This window comes from Nicotiana sylvestris, chromosome 7 (genome assembly GCF_000393655.2).
Source record: "Nicotiana sylvestris chromosome 7, ASM39365v2, whole genome shotgun sequence".
NCBI lineage: Eukaryota > Viridiplantae > Streptophyta > Magnoliopsida > Solanales > Solanaceae > Nicotiana > Nicotiana sylvestris.
Window position 1 is genome coordinate 108,401,383 of NC_091063.1, and position 21,378 is coordinate 108,422,760.

The 21,378-nt window shown below is 38.4% G+C and overlaps 1 protein-coding gene across 4 annotated transcripts in view; it reads left to right on the forward strand.

Annotated features, from left to right (window-relative positions):
* The window catches only part of LOC104212255 (sister chromatid cohesion protein SCC4), a 72,446-nt gene extending 71,119 nt beyond the window's left edge, over window positions 1–1,327 (forward strand). For 2 of the 4 annotated variants that reach the window (XM_070150808.1, XM_070150809.1), the window contains exons 12-13: window positions 712–836; window positions 943–1,327. In XM_070150808.1, the coding sequence (XP_070006909.1) occupies window positions 712–836; window positions 943–1,131 (314 nt within the window). In that variant the 3' untranslated portion in view covers window positions 1,132–1,327. Of the gene's footprint in view, window positions 1–298; window positions 634–711; window positions 837–942 lie in introns of those variants that run through there. The other 2 variants (XR_011400978.1, XR_011400977.1) reach the window with 2 other exon arrangements.
* The last annotated feature ends 20,051 nt before the right edge of the window (window positions 1,328–21,378 follow it).

Consider the following 21,378-nt stretch of genomic DNA (forward strand, 5'->3'; position numbering starts at 1 on the left):
AGTGGACTTGGGCATATGTTAGTTACCCAACTCGGCCTCCAGTCTGATAATGAATAAATGATCATGTTATGTCATAGACGTTATATAATATGAAGTATCGAGTATTTCTTTCAGTCTAACTTTGTAAAGCTATCAAACACAATGGCACATTTCTGGAGCATCTTCTTCTTACCGCAACTATACTACACTAATTTACATCAATAGTAAATTGTCCTTTGACTTGGTACAGTTTTCAACATTGATTAAAATTTTTTTTTATTATCAGATGAGAGAAACATATTTTTCTTCATCTTTGTAGGAGTAGAAAAGGAAAAGTTGTACTGCGAAAAGCGAAAGTAAACCCATATAGTTTTCTTGTATTATGGTAAGTGTCCTCAATGAATTGGATATTATTCTGGATGCCAATAAAGGATGGAGTACTCCAGAAGTCATTCAAAGTCAAAGAAATCGTGCAAGTCCTGCTGTTTTCTGCAAAAATATATTGCAGGAATAATTTGGCCTGAGATTCACTAATATAATTGCACTGTGGTACATCACTCATCTTTTCGAGGGTAGGTTGATGTTGTTAGATGTGGCTACAGAGAGTGCAGTTTGCCAGTACAAGTTTCTTGCCGGACATTATTTTGATTTAAGGCAAAAATTTCTTAAATCCCTTCTCTTGGTGCCTTTATGTAATTTTAGTTGGTTGATTTTTAATTTTTTCTTGTGCAGCTCTATACCAGCAACTGGGTGAGAAAGGGAATGAAGTGGAGAATCTTGATTACCAAACAAAGAAAGTAGAAGATCTACAAAAAAGAATTGCTGATGCTTGTTCGTCCTGTCACCACATTGAACTGGTAAAAGCTTCTACACTTTTTATTCTGAAACTTATCTTATCTGATAAATGGGTTGTGAATGTGACAGCTTAAGGTATTACCTATTTACTTATCTGACATGACTCAGATTGCCAAAGTAAAAACTGAAGCCCATCAGCTGAGCGAGATTGATATTAAACGAGCAATAACAGGCCCTTCTATGAGAGTTGATCTGGATATTCCTGAATCCATTGGTCTGTCAGCAACTTCTCCTATGTCGTCATCAACAAGGCTTATGGATTTTGATATGGGAAGACTGAGAAAGAGAAAATCATAGCTTTTTCTACCTGTAAATTTGTAGGTCTTACTTCAAGTGTTAACTAAAGGAAGAGACGAGAGTGTGCTTCGTTTCTTTCCTTCTCTTTTCCTCCTTCGGGGATGTGTGCAGTGATACACTAAAACGTCCGGCCTTTGGGGATGTCCAATTGTGATAGTTTACCTTTCTTTATTATATACAGTTCATAGTTTCTCAAGCTCAATCTTTTGTCTGGTTTCTTCTCATCTTCTTTCATCTTGATTGCGCACGGACTCTTCATCTTTCACTCAATCTGTCAAGCCATTAGATGAATCTTGGCTTATGAATTGATGGTCTATATTTTAAACAAATTTGGATGTAAGAAGGATCCCATGTTTGAATGTCACGATATAATGTTATGTCGCTGGATACTTTGATAAACGGAGGAAAGCATTAAGCTGACGTTTGTTTTTAAAAAAATGAAAACACGGAGGGATTGTTTATGCAGGGATTAGTTATGCGGTTATTATGCAAGGATTATTCTTTTTGAATGCTTGAATTGTTGTATGACATATTAGTTCCACATATCATATTCATTTATATTATATTTTATATTATAAGTGGGAAGCCTTTTAGGGTGAAATTAATTTACAAATTTACCCAACAATAGCTGAGTGACATTTTATCCTTACAATCAAATTAACTATTCCACATTTATATACAAAAAAAAAAATATGTAATTTCATATGTTATCCTACATGCTTTGAACGAGCATGATAAAGGGTGTTAGATTTAATAAATAGTTGAATTGAAACGTCAAGTTCAAGAACTTGAACGACGTCGGGTTTGCTTCATGTTATCTTTCAATTCCAAAGGGTCTGGTATCATAATTTGTCACTCTACCTCTTCTTTCAGATCAAGTTGATTGGCTTTTCATCATAAATTTGTAAACTAAAAATTGTTGTTAACTAATTAAGCTTTTCAGTCAATTGATAATTTGCCAAGGAGGAGATGCATATTCTAATGGTAGGTCACCGGTAAGAGTGTAAGACTATCATACAGCACAAAATCAAGCTAGACAGTGGAATACAAAACCATACGATTCACTATATGTATGATCAGGTGATGTTACTGGTCAGAACAAAATTTAATTTTTTAGAGACATTCTTCCAAAACACGGAAGAGATTATGAGAAGTTGACTAACTAAGCAACATCTTCACAGGTGAGGTTTAGAAGGCATAACCAAAAAATTTCTTAAATATAATTTGTTTGATGTGGACATGAACAATGTTTTGATCTTTTTTTTTGCCTTACTTACCACATGTTTTTCAATTTACTAAAGTCCATTGTTCATTCTCTGTTTAGAACTTTAATTTGTTATTTCTTTCGACTCTTAATTTTAGATATATTTTGCAGATTAAGTAGAATGTATAATCTTTTGTTCATTCTCTGATGTTGAGTACAGATTTTGGATTGCTTAGACTTTGTTGTGTAGCATCAAGTAGTAGCAGTTGTCGGTCAAAGCTTGCAATGGAGAAACCCACTCAGGTGATTCGTCCTTTTTTGGCACAAATGTATATAAGAATGATACATATCATTCTTCATTTGGTAATTGACTCTATATAATGCTTTTGTTTGTTCTATATATTGGTTAGGACAATTCCTAACCACCACCATCATTGTGCATCTTTAATTTGATTAATAGAAATATGTCATCACTCTTATTTTCGAGGACTTTAAATTTTTTTTTAATTTTTTTTTATAAGTCACATACATTGTCAGTGATATTTACTTTGTTTTACAAAATAGTTTATATTAATCGCTAATTGGGCACACGCGCAACAAACGTGCACAGAAACTAGTATATATATATACACATAAATGAAAGGTAGAAAGCTATTCTAAATTGTCAATGTCATAAACCATTGAAGTATATGTTCAAATAAATAATAATTGAATTCTATCAATATAAAACTCACTATGCAATATAATCGAACTCTCAAATCTTAATACATGTATTAAATGCACATAAAAAAATAAAAAAGGAATTAAAATCTAAAGTGAAAGGGTAATTTTTGTCATTTATTAATTTAATTCGTGTATTATTTAATACACATATTCTTATTTCGCATTCTATCTCACATAAAATCATAAATGAAGTTTCTCATCAGCCTATAATACAAAAACTATTTTATATAGTACAAAAAACTTACCAAACATTGTATAAGTTGTGCAAGGGTTGATACGGAAATCAAAACACCCACCAATCAATGTATAAGTTGTCCAAGATTTTATACGGAGACCAAAACACCAACTAAATATTGTAATAAGTTGTGCTGGATTTTATACGTAGTTATACGCATCTATATATAAATATAAAGCTGGAAATTAGTTAGGTGATGTGGCACCTCTGTCTGCCCAGCAATTATAATTATCTTTTTTCTTCTTCTTTTTTGCATTTTACTTCCTTTTTCATTCAATTATCAATACTATTAAAAAGTCTAAAATTCTGTATTAAATAATAAACAACCGTTACGTCTTTTACTGGGGAGTCCAAGACGTTACCTCAAAGCCTGATAAAAGAACCGTCCCTTGGATATATGTTTTCTACAACACACTACTCTCCCCCAAATAGAAGACGTCAAACTCAACAAGGCAAATTGGAGCAAATGGTAGCAACCTTTCGATTCGGATTCGGAGTCCCAAAAAATCAGAGGAGAGTTCATGATTTTGCAAGTATTTTTTTGGCTTTATGAATTGTTCTGTCTGTTTTTACTCATTTTTTTGTTATTTATTTTCGGAACAGTTTAAGAGGGTTCCACAACTACTCTAAATATTGAAACTGAATTGTGAAATGTACCAAATAGAGCATAGTTCGTTGAAGTGATTGTCAATCTTATATTATTCCAAAAGAAAGGTCTTTTGTGCTTAGAACGATTTGTTGTTGTTATTGGACTTTTCATAGTTTTTACCTACGTTATTGTTTCGTTTGAAATGTTGGTTTGATTTGTTTAATTTTGGGTCTATCTGTTGTGATTTGGTGCTATTGCGGGTTCTACATTGTTCTGTCCGATCGTTGGTGTCTCTACATTGTACGTTGGTCTTTATGGTTTCTTTTTTCTTTTCTTAATCCGACAAACATGGAGGATCTGAAAATTTTTGGTGGCTTAACATGATAAATCTGTAAGTAAAGTTGGTATTACATTATGTAACTGATGCTTTTGCAAACCGATGCCCATAATGCAGGTAGGGGTTTAACTAATATATATTGGAAAAGCTCAAATGGAACAGTTATAAAGGTTCAAAATGGTGATTTTAAAGTATTTGCTTTATTTTTCCTGGCTGATGGCATCTCTAAACTAAGACTTACCTGAAAATAGTATGTGAAAACTATGGCACTATGATCTTTCGACAAACACTTCTCTGGCCAAACATACATCTACATGTCCCAGGTATTGTTGATTCTTATACTTGTTGTTGTCATCCCTTATTTAGTTCATTTGGACATAAGAAATGATAAGTTGTATAATTATTTTTTCCATCTTTTCTACCAGATTAGTCTGAACAATATGTATATATAGACATATTTATGGAGATCGATATCAGCAATTAAAACAGTTATTCAAGGAGTTGAAAGACTCAGAATTTGTTTTGACAAAGTTATTCCTTTAATTGTTTTGTACCTATTTAATTGTAATGCTACATGTGTATTTATCCTCTACTCTGAATTTGTTATGATTAGGAATATTGTCCTAATCCATTTAGAAAATGTTTTTTTCCTTCACTGTAAACCTTTCTGCAACTCCGGTGGAATAGCTCTATCCATGTATAACAGAGATGAGGATTTCTTTACATGATATTTATTCAAATTTAACTAGCGAAATTTCTCAGTCTACACTCTACACACTGTGTTTTGGTATCACTTTGTTGATTAGTGTTAAAATAGCGGGTTTCCCATTTTATTTGATGTAAAACATTTGAATCATACTACCAAAAGCTATAAAAAAGAAAAAAATATTTTATCTTTTGTTCTCATTTTTTCCTTTACGCTTTAACAATCATTTTTCCACTAATGTGCTACATGGCATGCATTCAAGATGGAATCTGAAAAAATACAAATGATATACTTAATAGATTTGTAATTTCGTATCGTTTTTTATTTATTCTTGACTGTTTCTTTTATCTTATTTATTTGAATAATATGTATTATTTTCTACAAGTTTTTTATATATATTGTTTACTCAGTACAGTTTTATGTGTTATACATAGAGTTTGTTTCTAACATAATTTGGATTGGCCGACCAAGTAATTACCTGCACTACAATCATTTTTATAATGTTGACAAGAACTATAAAAAGACAAGTATGTGTTTCTTCGTATTGTTTGTTTTCCTATTTTGTGCGTCTTTCTCTTTTATATAAAAGATAAGTATGTGTTTCTCTTACTGTTTTATATATAGCCTTATATATCTGCTTTTTAATAATTTTAGCATTTCAAAGAATTTTTAGACTACAAAGGATACTTATAACATAGATGTTTGAACTAATTATATATATTTCTTATCTCACATCGCGCGAAGACCTTACCCCTACCCTGAGGTAGAGAGGCTGTTTCCAAATAGACCTCCGATATCCTTCCCTTCAAGAACTTCCCACCTTGCTCTTGGGGAGACTCGAACTCACAACCTCTTGATTGGAAGTGGAGGTTGCTCACCATTAGAGCAACCCCTCTTGTCCATATAATGGGTTCTATTTCTTCTTTCCTTAAGAAGAAATGATAGTTATAGTCTTACAGACAAAAAGAAAAGGTTAAAAAACATAAATGCGAGGAAGGTAAAAGATTATGCTTTTGTTCTCATTGTTTGGTTTGCATAAAAGAAGAGGGAAAAGGGAAAATTAAATAAAACGGGTAATTATTTGATTTGACTACAACCAAAATAATAGTTAAAACCTCAATACTAACTAGTGAATATAAAAAAAGTAAATGAATAATAAAACAAGTTAGTGCCAATAAGGTTGAACGAATTCTCGACAGCTTTGCTTCATTTGGAACATTTTATTTAAATAATTGACAAAAAATTTAACACAAAAGATTCTTTATGTTTTTTTCACCGGTATACAAATCTTTAATATAATGAAAATAGTCTAAATTGTCCTTCAACTATTAGAATTGGTATGAAGTACCATCCGTCTACCTATTGAGCGAACGCGAAGCACAAAAATCTCACCTGTCACAAAGTCCTCTTCGCGAACACTAGTCTCCTCTCGCGAACGCGATGAAGGAATGGTCTGCAACAAAAACACCAGAAAATCTGCCAACTCCCAAAGTTCAAATATGATTCGTTAAGCACCCGAAACTCACCCGAGGCCCCCGTGACCTCAACCAAACACACCAACCAATCCTAAAATACCATACGAACTTAGTCGAGCCCTCAAATCACATCAAACAATGTTGAATTCACGGATCACCATCCAATTCAAATTTAAAGAACTTGAAACTTCAAATTTCCACAACCGATGCCGAAACCTATCAAACCACGTCTGAATGACTTCAAATTTTGCACTCAAGTCATAATCAACATTACGGACATACTCCAACTTTCGAAATCGGAATCCGACCCCGATATCAAAAATTCCACTACCGATCCAAAACTCCAAAAAATCAATTTTTGCCATTTCAAGCCTAAATAAGCTACGGACCTCCAAAACGCAATCCGAACACGCTCCTAAGCCCAGAATCACCAACGGAGCTAACGGAATCGACAGTCTAAATCCTAAGTCTTAAGCCTACGTTTAGGGACTAAGTGTCCCAAAACACTCCAAAAAGCAAAACGAAACCCCCGCGGCAAGTCATAATAATAACAGAAATAGATACGGGGGAAGCAGTTAATAGGGGATCGGGCCTATAACTCTCAAAACGATTAGCTGGTTCGTTACATCCTTCCCCTCTTAAAATAATCATTCATCCTCGAATGAGCATAGAGACATACCTGAAGTGGTGAAAAGATGAGGATAACGACTGCACATATCCTGCTCGGTCTCCCAAGTCGCCTCCTCGATCGGCTGACCCTGCCACTGAACCTTTACTAATGCAATGTTCTTTGACCTCAGCTTTCGAACATGCCTGTCCAAAATAGCCACTAGCTCCTTAACATTGGATAGATCCTTGTCCAACTGGACGGAGCTGAAATCCAACACATGAGATGGATTGCCGTGATACCTCTAGAGCATCGAAACATGAAATACCGGATGGACTCCTGCTAAGCCAGGAGGTAATGCAGGCTCATAAGCAACCTCCCCAACTCACTGCAATACCTCAAAGGGACCGATAAATCTTAGGCTCAGCTTTCCCCTCTTTCCGAACCTCACAACATCTTTCATAGGCAAAACTCCGAGCAAGACCCGCTCTCCAACCATGAATGCAACATCGCGAACCTTCTGGTCCGCATAACTCTTCTGCCTGGACTGGGTTGTGCGAAGTCTATCCTGAATCACCTTAACCTTCTCCAAGGCATCCTGAACCAAGTCCGTACCCAATAATCTAGCCTCGCCCGACACTTTCTGCCATACGGTGCCATCTGAATGCTCGACTGATAACAGTTGTTGTAGGCAAACTCCGCAAGTGGCAAGAACTGATCCCAAGAACCTCCAAACTCCATCACACATGCACGGAGCATATCCTCAAGTATCTGAATAATGCGCTCGGACTGTCCCTCCGTCTGAGGGTGAAATGTTGTGCTCAACTCCACCCGAGTACCCAACTCATGTTGTACGACTCTTCAAAATCGTGATGTAAGCTATGTACCTCAGTCAGAGATGATAGATACCGACACACCATGAAGTCTGACAATCTCATGGATATAAACTCGAGCCAGCTGCTCAGAAGAATATGTAGTCATCACAGGAAGGAAATGAGCTGACTTGGTCAGCCTATCCACAATCACCCAAACTGCATCAAACTTCCACTGAGTCCGTAGGAGTCCAACAACGAAATCCAAAGTAATTCGCTCCCATTTCCACTCTGGAATCTCTAACTTCTGAAGCAATCCACCCGGTCGTTGATATTCATACTTCACTTGCTGCCAATTTAGGCACCGAGCAACATATTCCACTATGTCTTTCTTCATCCTCCTCCACCAGTAATGTTGCCTCAAGTCCTGATACATCTTCGCGACACCCGAATGAATAGAGTACTGCGAGCTATGAGCCTCCTAAAGAATCAACTCACGTAAACCATCAACATTAGGGACACATAGTCTGCACTGCATCCTCAATGTACCATCATCCAGCATCACCGTGCAGGACCGTGTCCTTTAGGACAAGCAGATGGGGGTATCATACTGACGCTCCTTGATACGATCATAAAGAGAAGACCGAGAGACCACACAAGCCAACACTTGACGCGACTCAGAAATATCCAATCTCACAAACTGACTAGCTAAGGCTTGAACATCCAACGCCATGGGCCTCTCTGCTGCTGGTAGATATGCTAAACTCCCCAAACTCTCTGCCTGGCGACTCAAAGTATCGGCCACCACATTGGCCTTTCTAGGGTGGTACAAAATGGTGATATCATAATCCTTAAGCAGCTCTAACCACCTCCTCTGACGCAAATTAAGATCCTTCTGCTTGAACTGATGCTGCAAACTCCGGTAATCAGTGTAGATCTCACAGGGGACACCGTACAAATAGTGCCTCCAAATATTCAAGGCATGAAAAATAGCTGCTAACTCAAGGTCGTGGACAGGATAGTTTTTTTCATGCACCTTCAACTGTCTGGATGCGTAGGCAATCAACCTACGGTCTTGTATCAACACCGCCTCGAGGCCAACTCATGATGCATCACAGCAAACTGTATAAGACCTCGAACCTGAACGTAATACCAATACCGGAGATGCAGTCAAAGTTGTCTTGAGCTTTTGGAAGCTCTCCTCACACTCCTCCGTCCACCTGAACGGAGCTCTTTTATGGGTCAGCCTGGTCATGGATGCTACAATAGATGAGAATCACTCAACAAACCGGCGGTAATATCCAGCCAAACCAAGGGAACTCCGGATCTCTGTAGCTGAGGATGGTCTGGGCCAACTCTGTACTGTCTCCACCTTCTTCGGATCCACCTTAATCCCTTCACGCGATACTACGTGACCCAAAAATGCTAGTGAATCCAAACAGAACTCACATTTTGAGAACTTTGCATATACCTTCTTCTCTCTCAAGGTCTGAAGCTTAGTCCTTAGGTTCTACTCATGATCTTCCCAACTTCGGGAGTATACCACAATGTCATCAATAAACATAATGACAAAAGTATCAAGATAAGGCCGAAATGCATTGTGCATCAAATGCATAAATGTTGTTGGGATGTTGGTCAGCCCAAATGATATCACAAGGAACTCATAATGACCATACCGAGTCCTAAAAGTAGTCTTTTGGATATCTGGCTCCTGAATCTTCAACTGATAATAACTTGAACGCAAATCAATCTTGGAAAACACTCGAGCACCCTGTAACTGATCAAATAGGTCATCAATACGAGGCAAAGGATACCGATTTTTATTAATCAATGCACATACGCATTGAACCATCCTTTTTCTTCACAAACAAGACAAGAGCACTCCAAGGTGACGCACTAGGCCGAATAAAGCTCTTATCAAGCAATTCTTGTAACTATTCCTTCAACTCAGGAGGGGCCATACGATAAGGAGGAAGAGATATAGGCTGAGTGCCCGGCAATAAATAAATGCCAAAATTAATATATTTGTCGGGCGGCATGCCCGAAACACATCAGGGAAATCCCTCACTATTGGGACTGGCTCAACTATATGGGTATCAATACTAACATCTCTCACATAGGCTAGATACGCGTCACACCCCTTCTCAACCATTCGTTGAGCTTTAAGAAAAGAATTAACTCTGCTGGGAGTGTAGTCTAAGGTACCCCTCCACTCTAATCGCAGTACACCTGGCATAGCCAGTGTCACGATCTTGGAATGACAATCAAGAATAGCACGATGGGGAGATAACTAGTCTATACACAAGATAACATCATAATCTACCATGCTGAGTAATAATAAATAAGCTCGGGTCTCAAAACCACTAAGAGTAATTAAGTACGACCGATACACGCTGTCCACAATAAGAGAATCTCCCATAGGAGTAGACATATAAACATGGAAACTCAAAGAATATCGAGATACGCCCAAATGTGGGGCAAAATAAGAGGACACATAGGAATAAGTGGAGCCTGGATCGAATAGAACTGATACATCTCTATGACAAACCGGAACAATACCTGTAATGACAGAATTGGAAGCAACAGCCTCTGTACTAGCAAGAAGGGCATAGTATCTGGCCTGGCCTCCCCCTATAGGGCGAACTCTACCTCCCCGACCTCCACCTTGAGCTGGCTAAGCAGGTGGAGTAGCAGCTGGTGCCGTAATCATAGCCTAGGAACCCTTTGGGTTACGCTATGGCTGAGAAGTTTGTGGAGGTGTACCCCTCCTAAGTCTGGGTCAATCCTGCACCATATGGAGAGTGTCGCCACACTCAAAACAAGCTCTAAGAGGGCATGGCAGCTATGGCTGGCTCGGTCCATGTCTGTTGGACTGATCGCTAAAAGAACCCCGTGCAGGAGGCACGTTAGATATTGGAGGTGCATAATAAGGATCCTGAGGTCTAGGAGGAGCTGGAATACCACTGGCAACTGGAAGAGCTGAATGAACGAGGCAACTCATATAACTCGTACCATGACGAACTACAGCTGGGGTACGGGCACTAGAATAATGGCTAGACTCTCGAGACCTCTTGGTCTCTCTCTCCTTCCTATCCCAAGCAAGCATGCCTCCACACTCCTGGCAATACTCACAACCTGCTGATACGAGATATCCATCTCTAACTCCCGGGCCATGCTAGTCTTGATGCTGAGAATGAGTCCCTCAATAAACCGACGGACCCTCTCTCGAACTGTAGAAACCAAGGCCAGTGCATGTCTAGCCAAGTCACTGAAATGGACTGCATACTCTAAAACAGTCATAGCACCCTGGCGCAATTGCTCAAACTCCGACCGCCATGCATCCCTGAGGCTTTGAGGGACATACTCTCTTAAAAACATGTCTGAGAACTGATTCCATGTAATGTAAGCTGCCTCAGCCAGACTGTCCAACTCATAAGTGCGCCACCACTAATAGGCTGCTCCTCAAAACTGAAAGGCAGTGAAAGAAACCCCACTCGACTCTACTATGCCCATAGTGTGGAGGATACGGTGGCACTCCTCCAGAAATCCCTAGGCATCCTATGACGCTAGACCATTAAATGTTGGAGGGTCATACTTTTTGTACCTCTCGAGTCTACATTGCTCATCCTCTGAAACTGCTGCCCTACCCTAAGGCTGTGGGCTAGATGTGGTATCGGTATAATCTCTAGAATCTGATCAACCTGAACCCGCTGCTTTGGGGTGCGGGCGGCGGGAGTCTGTGCTCCTCCCCTGGCCTGAGATGTGGCTGGAGCAAGAGGAATCAACCCTGCCTGAGCTAGAGTGCTGAACTTGCTCATAAACTGTGCAAGGGTCTCCTAAAGGGCTAGTGCAATAGTAGTAGGCACCTCAAGTGTCTGCGCTCCGACTGGAGGTACTGGTAGCTCCTATTTAGCAGCTCGCTCGAGTGCTCTAACTGCACCACATGGGCGTCCTCGGCCTCCACCTCGGCCTCGGGTGACTCTAGCAGGGGGCGCGAGTGCCTGGTCATCTCTGGCTGCACGTGTCCTTACCATCTGTGAGAGAATAGAAGACAGAAGTTTAGAATTTTGAAGTCAAATCTCGCACGACAAGGAATCAAATGAAGCAGAATTTTTCCTAACAGTTCCATAGCCTCCCGAAGATAAGTACATACGTCTTTGTATCGATCTGTGAGACTTTAATAAACCGTCTTTTCACTCACCACTCCTATGAGCTCAGAGCTCTGATACCAACTTGTCACGATCCAAGTTCTCCCTCCGTGAACCGTCGTGACGGCACCTAGTTTCTACGACTAAGTAAGCCTAATATTTGCAAAAAAATAAAATGAAAACATAAAGCTAACAACTAATAGGTAAATTTTTTAACAAGAAATTAAGATGTCTCTCGGCATATACAATAACCACTCTCGAAGTGCACATAAGCTCTCCCAAAACCTGGAATGTCGCAAGTCACAAGCTACAAAAGAAAACAGTATTTCTACACTTCAAATCTATCCAAAAGAAACACAAGAACTGCTTGATATGGGGAAGAGTAGATAGGGACTCTAAGATCTGCGGACGCGACAGATATACCTTGAAGTCTCTATAGCTGCCTCGCCTCACTGATAACATGGCTGGAAAGCGGTACCTGGATCTGCACACAAAATATATGTGGAGGAAATGACATGAGTACACCACAATAGTATCTAATTATGAATAGCGGCTAAAGTAACAAGAGTTCTAATAGTCGATATCTTAGACACGGGAGAATAAGTGTCAAATTAATCAATGTCTTTCTTTTGGTTAAAACCCCTAATAACAAGTCTAGACTTATATTTCTCAATTGTACCATCAGGTCTTAATTTCTTCTTAAATATCCACTTGCTACTTATGGGTTTACAACCTTTAGCCAAATCAGACAAAGAAAAAGAAATGGCAAAATGGTGAAAGTCGATTTTTTGGAGTTTTGGACCGGTAGTGGAATTTTTAATATCGAGATTAGATTCTGATTTCAGAAGTTGGAGTACGTCTGTAATGTTGATTATGACTCGTGTGCAAAATTTGAGGTTATTCAGAAGTGGTTTGATAGGTTTTGGCATCGATTGTGGAAATTTAAAATTTCAAGTTCTTTAAGTTTGAATTGGAAGAGATCCGTGAATTTAGTGTTGTTTGATGCGATTTAAGGGCTTGAATAAGTTCGTATGGTGTTTTAGGATTGGTTAGTGTGTTTGATTGAGGTTCCGGGAGCCTCGTGTGAGTTTTAGGTGCTTAACAGATCATTTTTGGACTTTGGGAGTTGGCAGATTTTCTGGTGTATTGTTGCAGACCATTCCTTCATCGCGTCTGTGAGAGGAGACTCACGTTCGTGAAGAGAAGATTGTGACAGGTGAGGTTTTTGTGATTCACGTTCGCGAAGGAGGTCTCGCGTTCGTGAAGCACTGGAAGGTTAGCCTACGCGTTCGTGATGTTGGTCCCGCATTCGCGTAGGGTTGATCTGAGTAGTCTTCACATTCGCGATGAAGAAATTCTGGGCCAAGGCAAGTTGTGCTTCACGAACACGAGGGGCTTTCTCGCGAAGAAGGAATCACTGGGCAGTACTTAAACATTTCAAAAATGAGGATTTGACAATTTTTATCAAAACTTGAGTTTGGGAACTCGGATTTGGACGAGATTTTGAGGGATTTTTAGAGATATCAATTGAGTAATGGTTCTTAACTTGATTTTGGTTATATCCTACTAATATATCATTAATTTTATTATTTAATTGTGAATTTGGGATGAAAAATTGGGGAAAATGGAAAGAAGTTCTTCAACTAAGATTTCGAGTTTTGATTGGGATTTTGACATCAGATTTGGATAATTTTGGTAACGAGTGAACTCGTGAGTGAATGAATGTTCATATTTTATGACTTTTACCCAATTCCGAGACGTTGTCCCATGGAGGCTTTTTGGGCGATTTTCCAATTCCTTGCCTTAGCTTTGATTTCATTAGCTAGATTTAGTTTCTTGTAGTTATATTTATGTTATGTAATTGGTTTTGCCTAGATTTGGGCAGGAGTTAGATACTCATGGAAAGAGCATTATTACGGATTGATTGAGTTTGGTTCGAGGTAAGTGGCTTGCTTAACCTTTTGTGGGGGAACTCCCCTTAGGATTTGGTATTATTTTTAATATGTGAGCGCCGTGTATATGAGGTGATGAGTGTGTAAACGGGCTATTTGTTGTAAAACTCCATTTTTCACTAAGTCATAACCTGTTTCTCCTTATTTGAACTATACTAGCATATGTAACTATCCTGTTTAGTTTAGCTTAGCATGCCTACGTGTTTTAACTACCTCTCTGAACTCTATGCAACATGTTTAGTGAAATTACCTGCTCTCCTTGACTTGAACTTAGTCTAAACTGTAGGTTTTCTTGTTGTATTTGTTATTTCTGTTGGTTGAGCTGCATATTTACTTTGGGACCACGGAACGGTATTCTAGGAGATCTCCTTGTACTGCATATTTACTTGGGACTACGAAACGGTATTCCGGGAGATCCCCCTATACTGCATATTTACTTTGGGACTACGAAATGGTATTCCGGGAGATCTCCTTGTTCTGCATATTTACTTTGGACTACGGAATGGTATTCCAGGAGATCTCCCTACACATTTACGTTTGGGACTACGAGACGATATCTCGGAAGATCCCCTGTTGTTATCTCTGTATTCTGAGTTGTTGTCATTCTATGATTCTATTTCTGTTAGATTTTTGTATTTATTTTGACTGTGATATTTCATTATTGATACATTAAATGGATGTTAAAATAGCTTTCCTAAATGGTGATTTAGATAAAAAGATCCATATATCTCAACCAGAGGGATTTGGGATTCAAGGACAGGAGAATAAAGTATGCAAATTGAGAAAGTCTCTGTATGGTCTAAAGCAGGCACCTAAGCAATGGTATGAAAAGTTTAATAGCACATTAGTGGGTAATGATTTTGTTATTAATGCATCTGGTACTTGTGTTTATTCCAAGATGATAGGATCATATTGTGTTATTATATGTATGTATGTAGATAAGATATTAATCTTTGACCGTAATGTTAATGTTGTTAATGAGGCTAAGAATTTTTTGTCTTCTAAATTTGAAATAAAAGATCTTGGAGAAGAAGATTTGATTTTAGGGATTAAAATTAAAAGAACTTCTAATGGTTTTTCGTTATCTCAGTCTCATTATACTGAGAAAATATTGAAAAGGTTTAATTATTTTGATGTAGAACCTGTGAGAATTCCTTATGATCCTAGCATACACTTGAGAAAAAAAATAATGAATCCAGTATTTCTCAAACTGAATATGCTAAGATAATTGCTAGTGTAATGTTTCTTATGAATTATACATGATCTGATATTGCTTATGCTGTTAGTAGATTAAGTAGATATACTCATTAACCCCGTTAGTAAACACTGAATGCTCTTCATCATTTGTTAATGTATTTGAGAGGTACTATGGTTGATGTTTGCATTTTAATAAATTTCCTGCTATTTTAGAAGGATTTTGTGATTCAAATTGGGTTACTGACAATGATGAAGTTAGCTCCACTAGTGGTTATGTGTTTACTTTGGGTGCATGTGCTATTTAATGAAAGTCTTCAAAACAGACTTGTGTAACACGATCTACTATGGAGTCTAAATTCATTGCTCTTGAGTTGGCAGGGCAAGAAGCCGAGTGGTTGAGAAACTTATTGGCAGACGTGCCTTTGTGGGGAAGACAAGCTTCACCAGTTTCTCTACACTGTGACTCACAGGCGACAATTGGAATTGTCAAAAATAGCGTGCATAATGGAAAAAGAAGACATATCCGCATTGTGCATGGTGCGGTAAAATAGTTGTTGAAATATGGTGTTATTTCCTTGGAATATATAAGATCCGAAAGAAATTTGGTAGATCCTTTAACCAAGGGTTTGGCAAGGAGAGTTATCCTTGGAACGTCGAGGGGGATGAGGTTAAAGCTCATGGATTGAGAAAGTGTGATGGATGCCCATTGTGGTCAAATGAATCCATATGAGACCTCAATATGCATTATATTTCCTATCCATATGGCGTGTGGTAGTGCTTTATAAGGTTGAGCTTATTTTGCTCTTAATGATTCCATAGCCTTAAGGTGGTCTATGTGTAGATAGACTTGATGGAATCACCTACGTGAGTGTAAATGTGCAGTTGCCTTTTATGAAAGACTTGGGATGTCTTTCTAGAGCATTCATGAGACCCAAGGTATGTGCATGACCATAAAAGAACTTTGTTAGTATCGTGAAGTTTGCATAAAATAAGGATATAGTATGTGTTGTGGGGGTCTCAATTAATGTTCATTCAGTTCAAGAGTACTTCACATTGTGGATGCTAGTTGTTCTCATTTCACTACGTGTCAATTCAAATCGAAAGATATTGACACTTAAGTACATGTTCCTTCTTATGCCCAGAATTGTCCTTATTCTATTTTTGTCTTTGCATTAGTGAGGGATTGTTGGTATTATTAATCTTGATAATACAAATCCAAAGATTTCATTGTGGTCCCTTTGCCTTCTTTACTTCTTTGTCTTTTGTGAAAGACAAAGTGTCCCTTATTGGTTGTGGAAAGTTATTTCCTTCTCTTTATATTGAATTGTTCTTTGTTGGGCTTGTAAAGAGCTAATAAAAGGGAGTGGTCTTACGCACATGATAAATTGGTCCTGAAAGCAAAACGGGTAGATTTAAACTCCCCCTGCACGCGAGATATATATGAGGCCTAATCTAAATCTGGTTTTGCTAAAATTTATTTCTTTTGAATTGAATTTTGTAATGTTTGTAACAACTAAAATTTAATTTATTGCAACTGCTACTTGAATTCTTGCAACTCCTACTTGAATTCTATAACAACTTTTTTATTTCATAAGCCCCAAATTAAATTCTCCTTCTTGTAACAACTCTAGCATCTTATCTATATTAGGAGCTGTTTTGTGAAGTTTTCAAACACAGAAAAAACACCTTCATCTCTCTTCTTCTTCAATCGAATTCTGGATAATTATTTTGTGCAAATTCTAAACTTCCATTCACGAGTGCATGCGTTTGGAGGTGTTTTAGAACCTTGGGGAGCACCCGATCTTAACAATTTGCACCCAATCGGGCCGAAATCACTTTCAAGGAAGTAGCTTGCCACGCCAGAGTATTTTTTGATAAGTCGTTCTTGTTTCCGTTTTTTCCTTGTCAATATTATCTACTCATTTTTCTTAAGCCAATTGCGTTGGATAAAACAACGCAAGTGAGGTCAAGACCTAGTACGGCTAGGGTTAAGGTGATTGTGGACTTGTTGGACAAGCTCCAAACCAAATTAAACTCCAAAGTGTTGACAAGAAATAGAAGAATTCCAAGAGGTGGTGTATGATAATTTGCCGTTGTATTGCACTCACTATAAGCACTATGGGCACAATGAGAATACATGTTGATTGCTTTTAAAAAATACAAATGGTGATGATCAGTTGGAAGAAGCTTCTGGACATAAATTTAATGGGGATTTAAGACAACTGTTGAACGAAACGAGAGACCTGAATGAGCGAGATAAAATAGCAGGAGATCAAAATAAAACGACTGGCAACAAAGATGATATATTAGTGGTGATGGAGAACCCTACTGCCACAAATATTAATACGCAGACAGTGGCGGAGCCAAAATTTTCGTTAAGGGGTGTTAAAATATATAAAAGTAAACATACCATGAAATTAAGGGGAGTCAATACATAATACATATAATATAATTTATTTATTTTACCTACCTACACAATATATTTTTCTCGCGAAGGGGTGTCAAATGAAACCTTTCCTATAAGGTGGCTCCGCTGTTGTACGCATGTTTTAAAAATGCCACATGCTACTGTTGAGCATGATGGGAAGTTGGTGCAACGCAATGAAGCTGTAGATGTTGTTTGTACAGGAGCAGATGTTAGTAGGACAATACTCATAGCAAATATAACTGGGATTAATGCAACAGTTCCAATGGAAAAAGCCTTGGTCAGCGTTTCACAATTGATCAAGAATCAATTAGTGCTAACTCTATGGCTGCTGCAAAATACTAATGATCAAGGGTAGGCTAAAATTGCAGTAGCGACAATGTCTCCAACTCCTACTGGGAATGGTGTTCCCTCAACTACATGTGTTATTCTTTCTATTGTAGCAAGGTTTCACAGGCTATGGAGTCGACTTTACGCTATAACTACTGTGGATGCAAATGGACTCAACAAAACAAATGTGGTGCAACAACAAGTTGGGATAGCTGGCTGATATATTGGATCAACAAGACAAAGAAAAATAACCTGGAGCTGAGATCATCGTGCAGACTAATCCTAGGGCTACTGGGATTTCGACTAGGCAAGATAGGCAATTTAAGAATGTATCTCCTAATTCTTTGACTAAGGCAGATGGAGTAACTAAGAACACAACTAGAGATACACAATGTAATGAACTTAATGGAAGTAAGGAAATAAACAGCAATAGCAGAAATCGAATGATTTTTTGGGGCAATTTTCTATTTATATTAATAAGAGAAAAACTATTACAATTTTGGATGAAAATTGACTACTCTCTAATTAGACTCCATGGCTGGAGATTCCCGAAGAAAAGAAGAGAAGAAGAAGGAAACTGTTAGGAAGAAGAAAGAGAGAGAGAGAGAAGAGAGAATGAGAAAGAAATCGAAGAGAGAGAGAAGGGAAATACCCTGATGAACGATGCCTTCCCCATTCTGTTGAAGTTGGTTATAACAACCCTTCAGCCGATGTAGCCAAATCGTAGCCCTTGGAGTTCATTAATGCCTAATCTAATCCTAGCCGTTCATTCAAATTTCTGTTACTCCCTTTCCCATTTTCTGTTATTGCCTACTCCCATTTGCCATTTCGAATCCCAATTGTTGCATCTTCTTAATAGGTCATGACATACTCCCCCCCCCCCTTCGAACAATCCTTGTCCTCAAGGATTGGAATCAAATTCTAGAAACCTTGCCTTGAAGTAGTGATAATTTTCCCAAATGGCATTTTCTGGAGGGAGATTTGACCACTGCATCAATACCCTTACCACGGCAGAGTTGTTCCTCTTAATAAGCTGCCTCTGCAGAATTGCCACTGGTTTCACTAGGAACTTACCATCCTCGCCAGTAATTGGTAGTGTGGCCTGCACTACTACTCTATCTCCTACCTTCTTCTTGAGCAAAGATACATGAAACACAAGATTCAGGAGGAAGATCCAGTTTGTAAGCCACTTTGCCAATTCTTGCCAGGACCTTGTAGGGTCCATAGTGTAAGCACGTGATTTTTGACCCTCCCCGAGAATTTTCACATTTTTAGCGTGAATATGTGAAATTGGGTCTAACACGGTCATTTTAACTATTTTTACTTTATTTCGGCGCAAAAAGAAAATTTCAAAAAATATATATAAATTTTAGTTTATGTATCTCTCATAAACTTGAAAAATACAAAAAATGTACTTTATTTTGGTACTTTATATAAATTCGAAAATTACAAAAATATAGTTCTATTAATGTTTGCAGTCATTATAACTTTGAAAAAATACAAAAAATATTACGTCTTTATTAAAGAACGAAAATTACAAAAAATAATTTTATTAATATTCTATAGTCATTTTTAACTTTGAAAAATACAAAAAATATTACTTCATATTTTATCTTAATATTTAAGAAAAACGAAAATTACAAAAAAATATAGTTTCATTAATATTTTGTAGCTATTTTAAATCTTTAAAAAAAATATATTTAAAAAGAGATAGTTTTGTTTAAATACTAGTCTTATTTTTGGTAGTTATTTTGCTTACATAGGACTAGTTAAGCAACGTGTTCCTATTTCTCGGGTCCTGGCAAAAGAATAATATTCGGGTTTAAAATACCCGGGTTTTAGGCCTAATTTTCGGACCTAGCCCACAATAAACCGTGTCCAGGACACGTGGGGAACCCCACCACGCGTGGGGGACATATGCCTTGAACCCCACCACGCGTGGGGCTCATTTTTTGAGGGCAAAACATTACAAATACACGGACAAAACATGAAAGGGGGGGGGAATTTTGGACTTTTGGTCAGAAAAAAAAAAAAAACGAAAAGCAAAAAACGACTGTTCCGTTTTCTTCTTAAAAACGAAAAAAGAAACGAAACCTACGGAGGAAGAACGGAAAAAAACCAGTGACCACCGGCCCCCCCCCCCTTTCACCTTCCCCACGTCCAAACGCTCCAAACACCACCACCACACGGACCCTCCTCCTCCCAGCTCCACCATCGTCACTACCCAGTCCGACGAGTAGCAGCAGCGTCGTCACCTCCACTGTCCGAACACCACCCCGTCACCTTCCCCCAGCCCGCGAGCTCCAGCTCCATCTCCGCCTCGCCTGCGTCGACCAAACGACACCACCAAACGACCACAAACCCAAACCAGTCCAACCCCGTCTCCTCCCAAACTCCTCCGAACGACCACCATCGTCGTTACCATCTCCGCCATCGTCGACCACCACCAACACTCCATTAACGAACCAGTCCAGCATCGTCAGTCCGGCACCCCCACGCACCATCCCCATCGACCTACTGTCACAAACGCCCGCCTCCATTAACGCCGGCACCCCTACTATCGAAAACCACCAACTTCACGTCCAAAACCACCAACATCACCAAACGTCCGACTCCCTCACGTCAGCTTCCCGTCATTGCAGCCTCATCGCCTTGCCCAAGCGATCCCTTCTGCTTTAACTTCTCGTATCGATCTGCGGCGTCGAAAAGAATAGAACCAGCAGTCAGCCAACGCCTCGGGTCGTCGACAGTCTTGGTCCGAGTCTTCTGTTTCAATCCGTTGAGGTCGTCTCTTGTTCGTCGAGGTCCGGTACGTCGAGGTTGTTCGTCGAGGTCGATGTAGAGGGTTGGCCCGTGGCTCTATCCATTTTCTGTTTTTTTTTCAGGTTAGTAAACCTCAAAGGGAAACGTTACGTTGAATGTTTGAGATGCAATATAAAATTGGTATGGAAATTTTCTGCCTATGTTTCACCGTATGCATTTTAGTTCATTTTGTGTTATGTTATTATTGTTTAATTGATGTCATTTGATTTAGTTGTATTAGTAGTCCCAAGATTAGTATTGTTATTATTTACGTTCAATGTGTTATGTTATTATTGTCTTAGTTTATTTGGACAAAATTAGTATTAGTGCATGTTGTTGCTACGCCCGAAACACTCATTCGCTTAACTTCTTTTATCAAATCTTGACAAGTTATAAGATTGTAGTTGGGAAGAAGCCGTAAGGTTTATCATTGTTAAAGGCGTAAAAATGGCATCCCTTTTGAAAAATATAAAAAAAAATAATAATAAAATAATAATAAAAAAAAATAATAATAAAGAATAAAATGAGACGAGCCTCGCCAAATAAAAGGGACAAATTACGGGGCCCTCACAAAAATATATGTATTAAATACTTAGATTCCGGGACGGGCCGTTAGCAAATTTCACGGTCCTACCCAAAAATAATAATGCGCTAGTTGCTTTAGGCGCGCCTTTAATAATGTTATCTCCCTAAACCCGGGTGCAC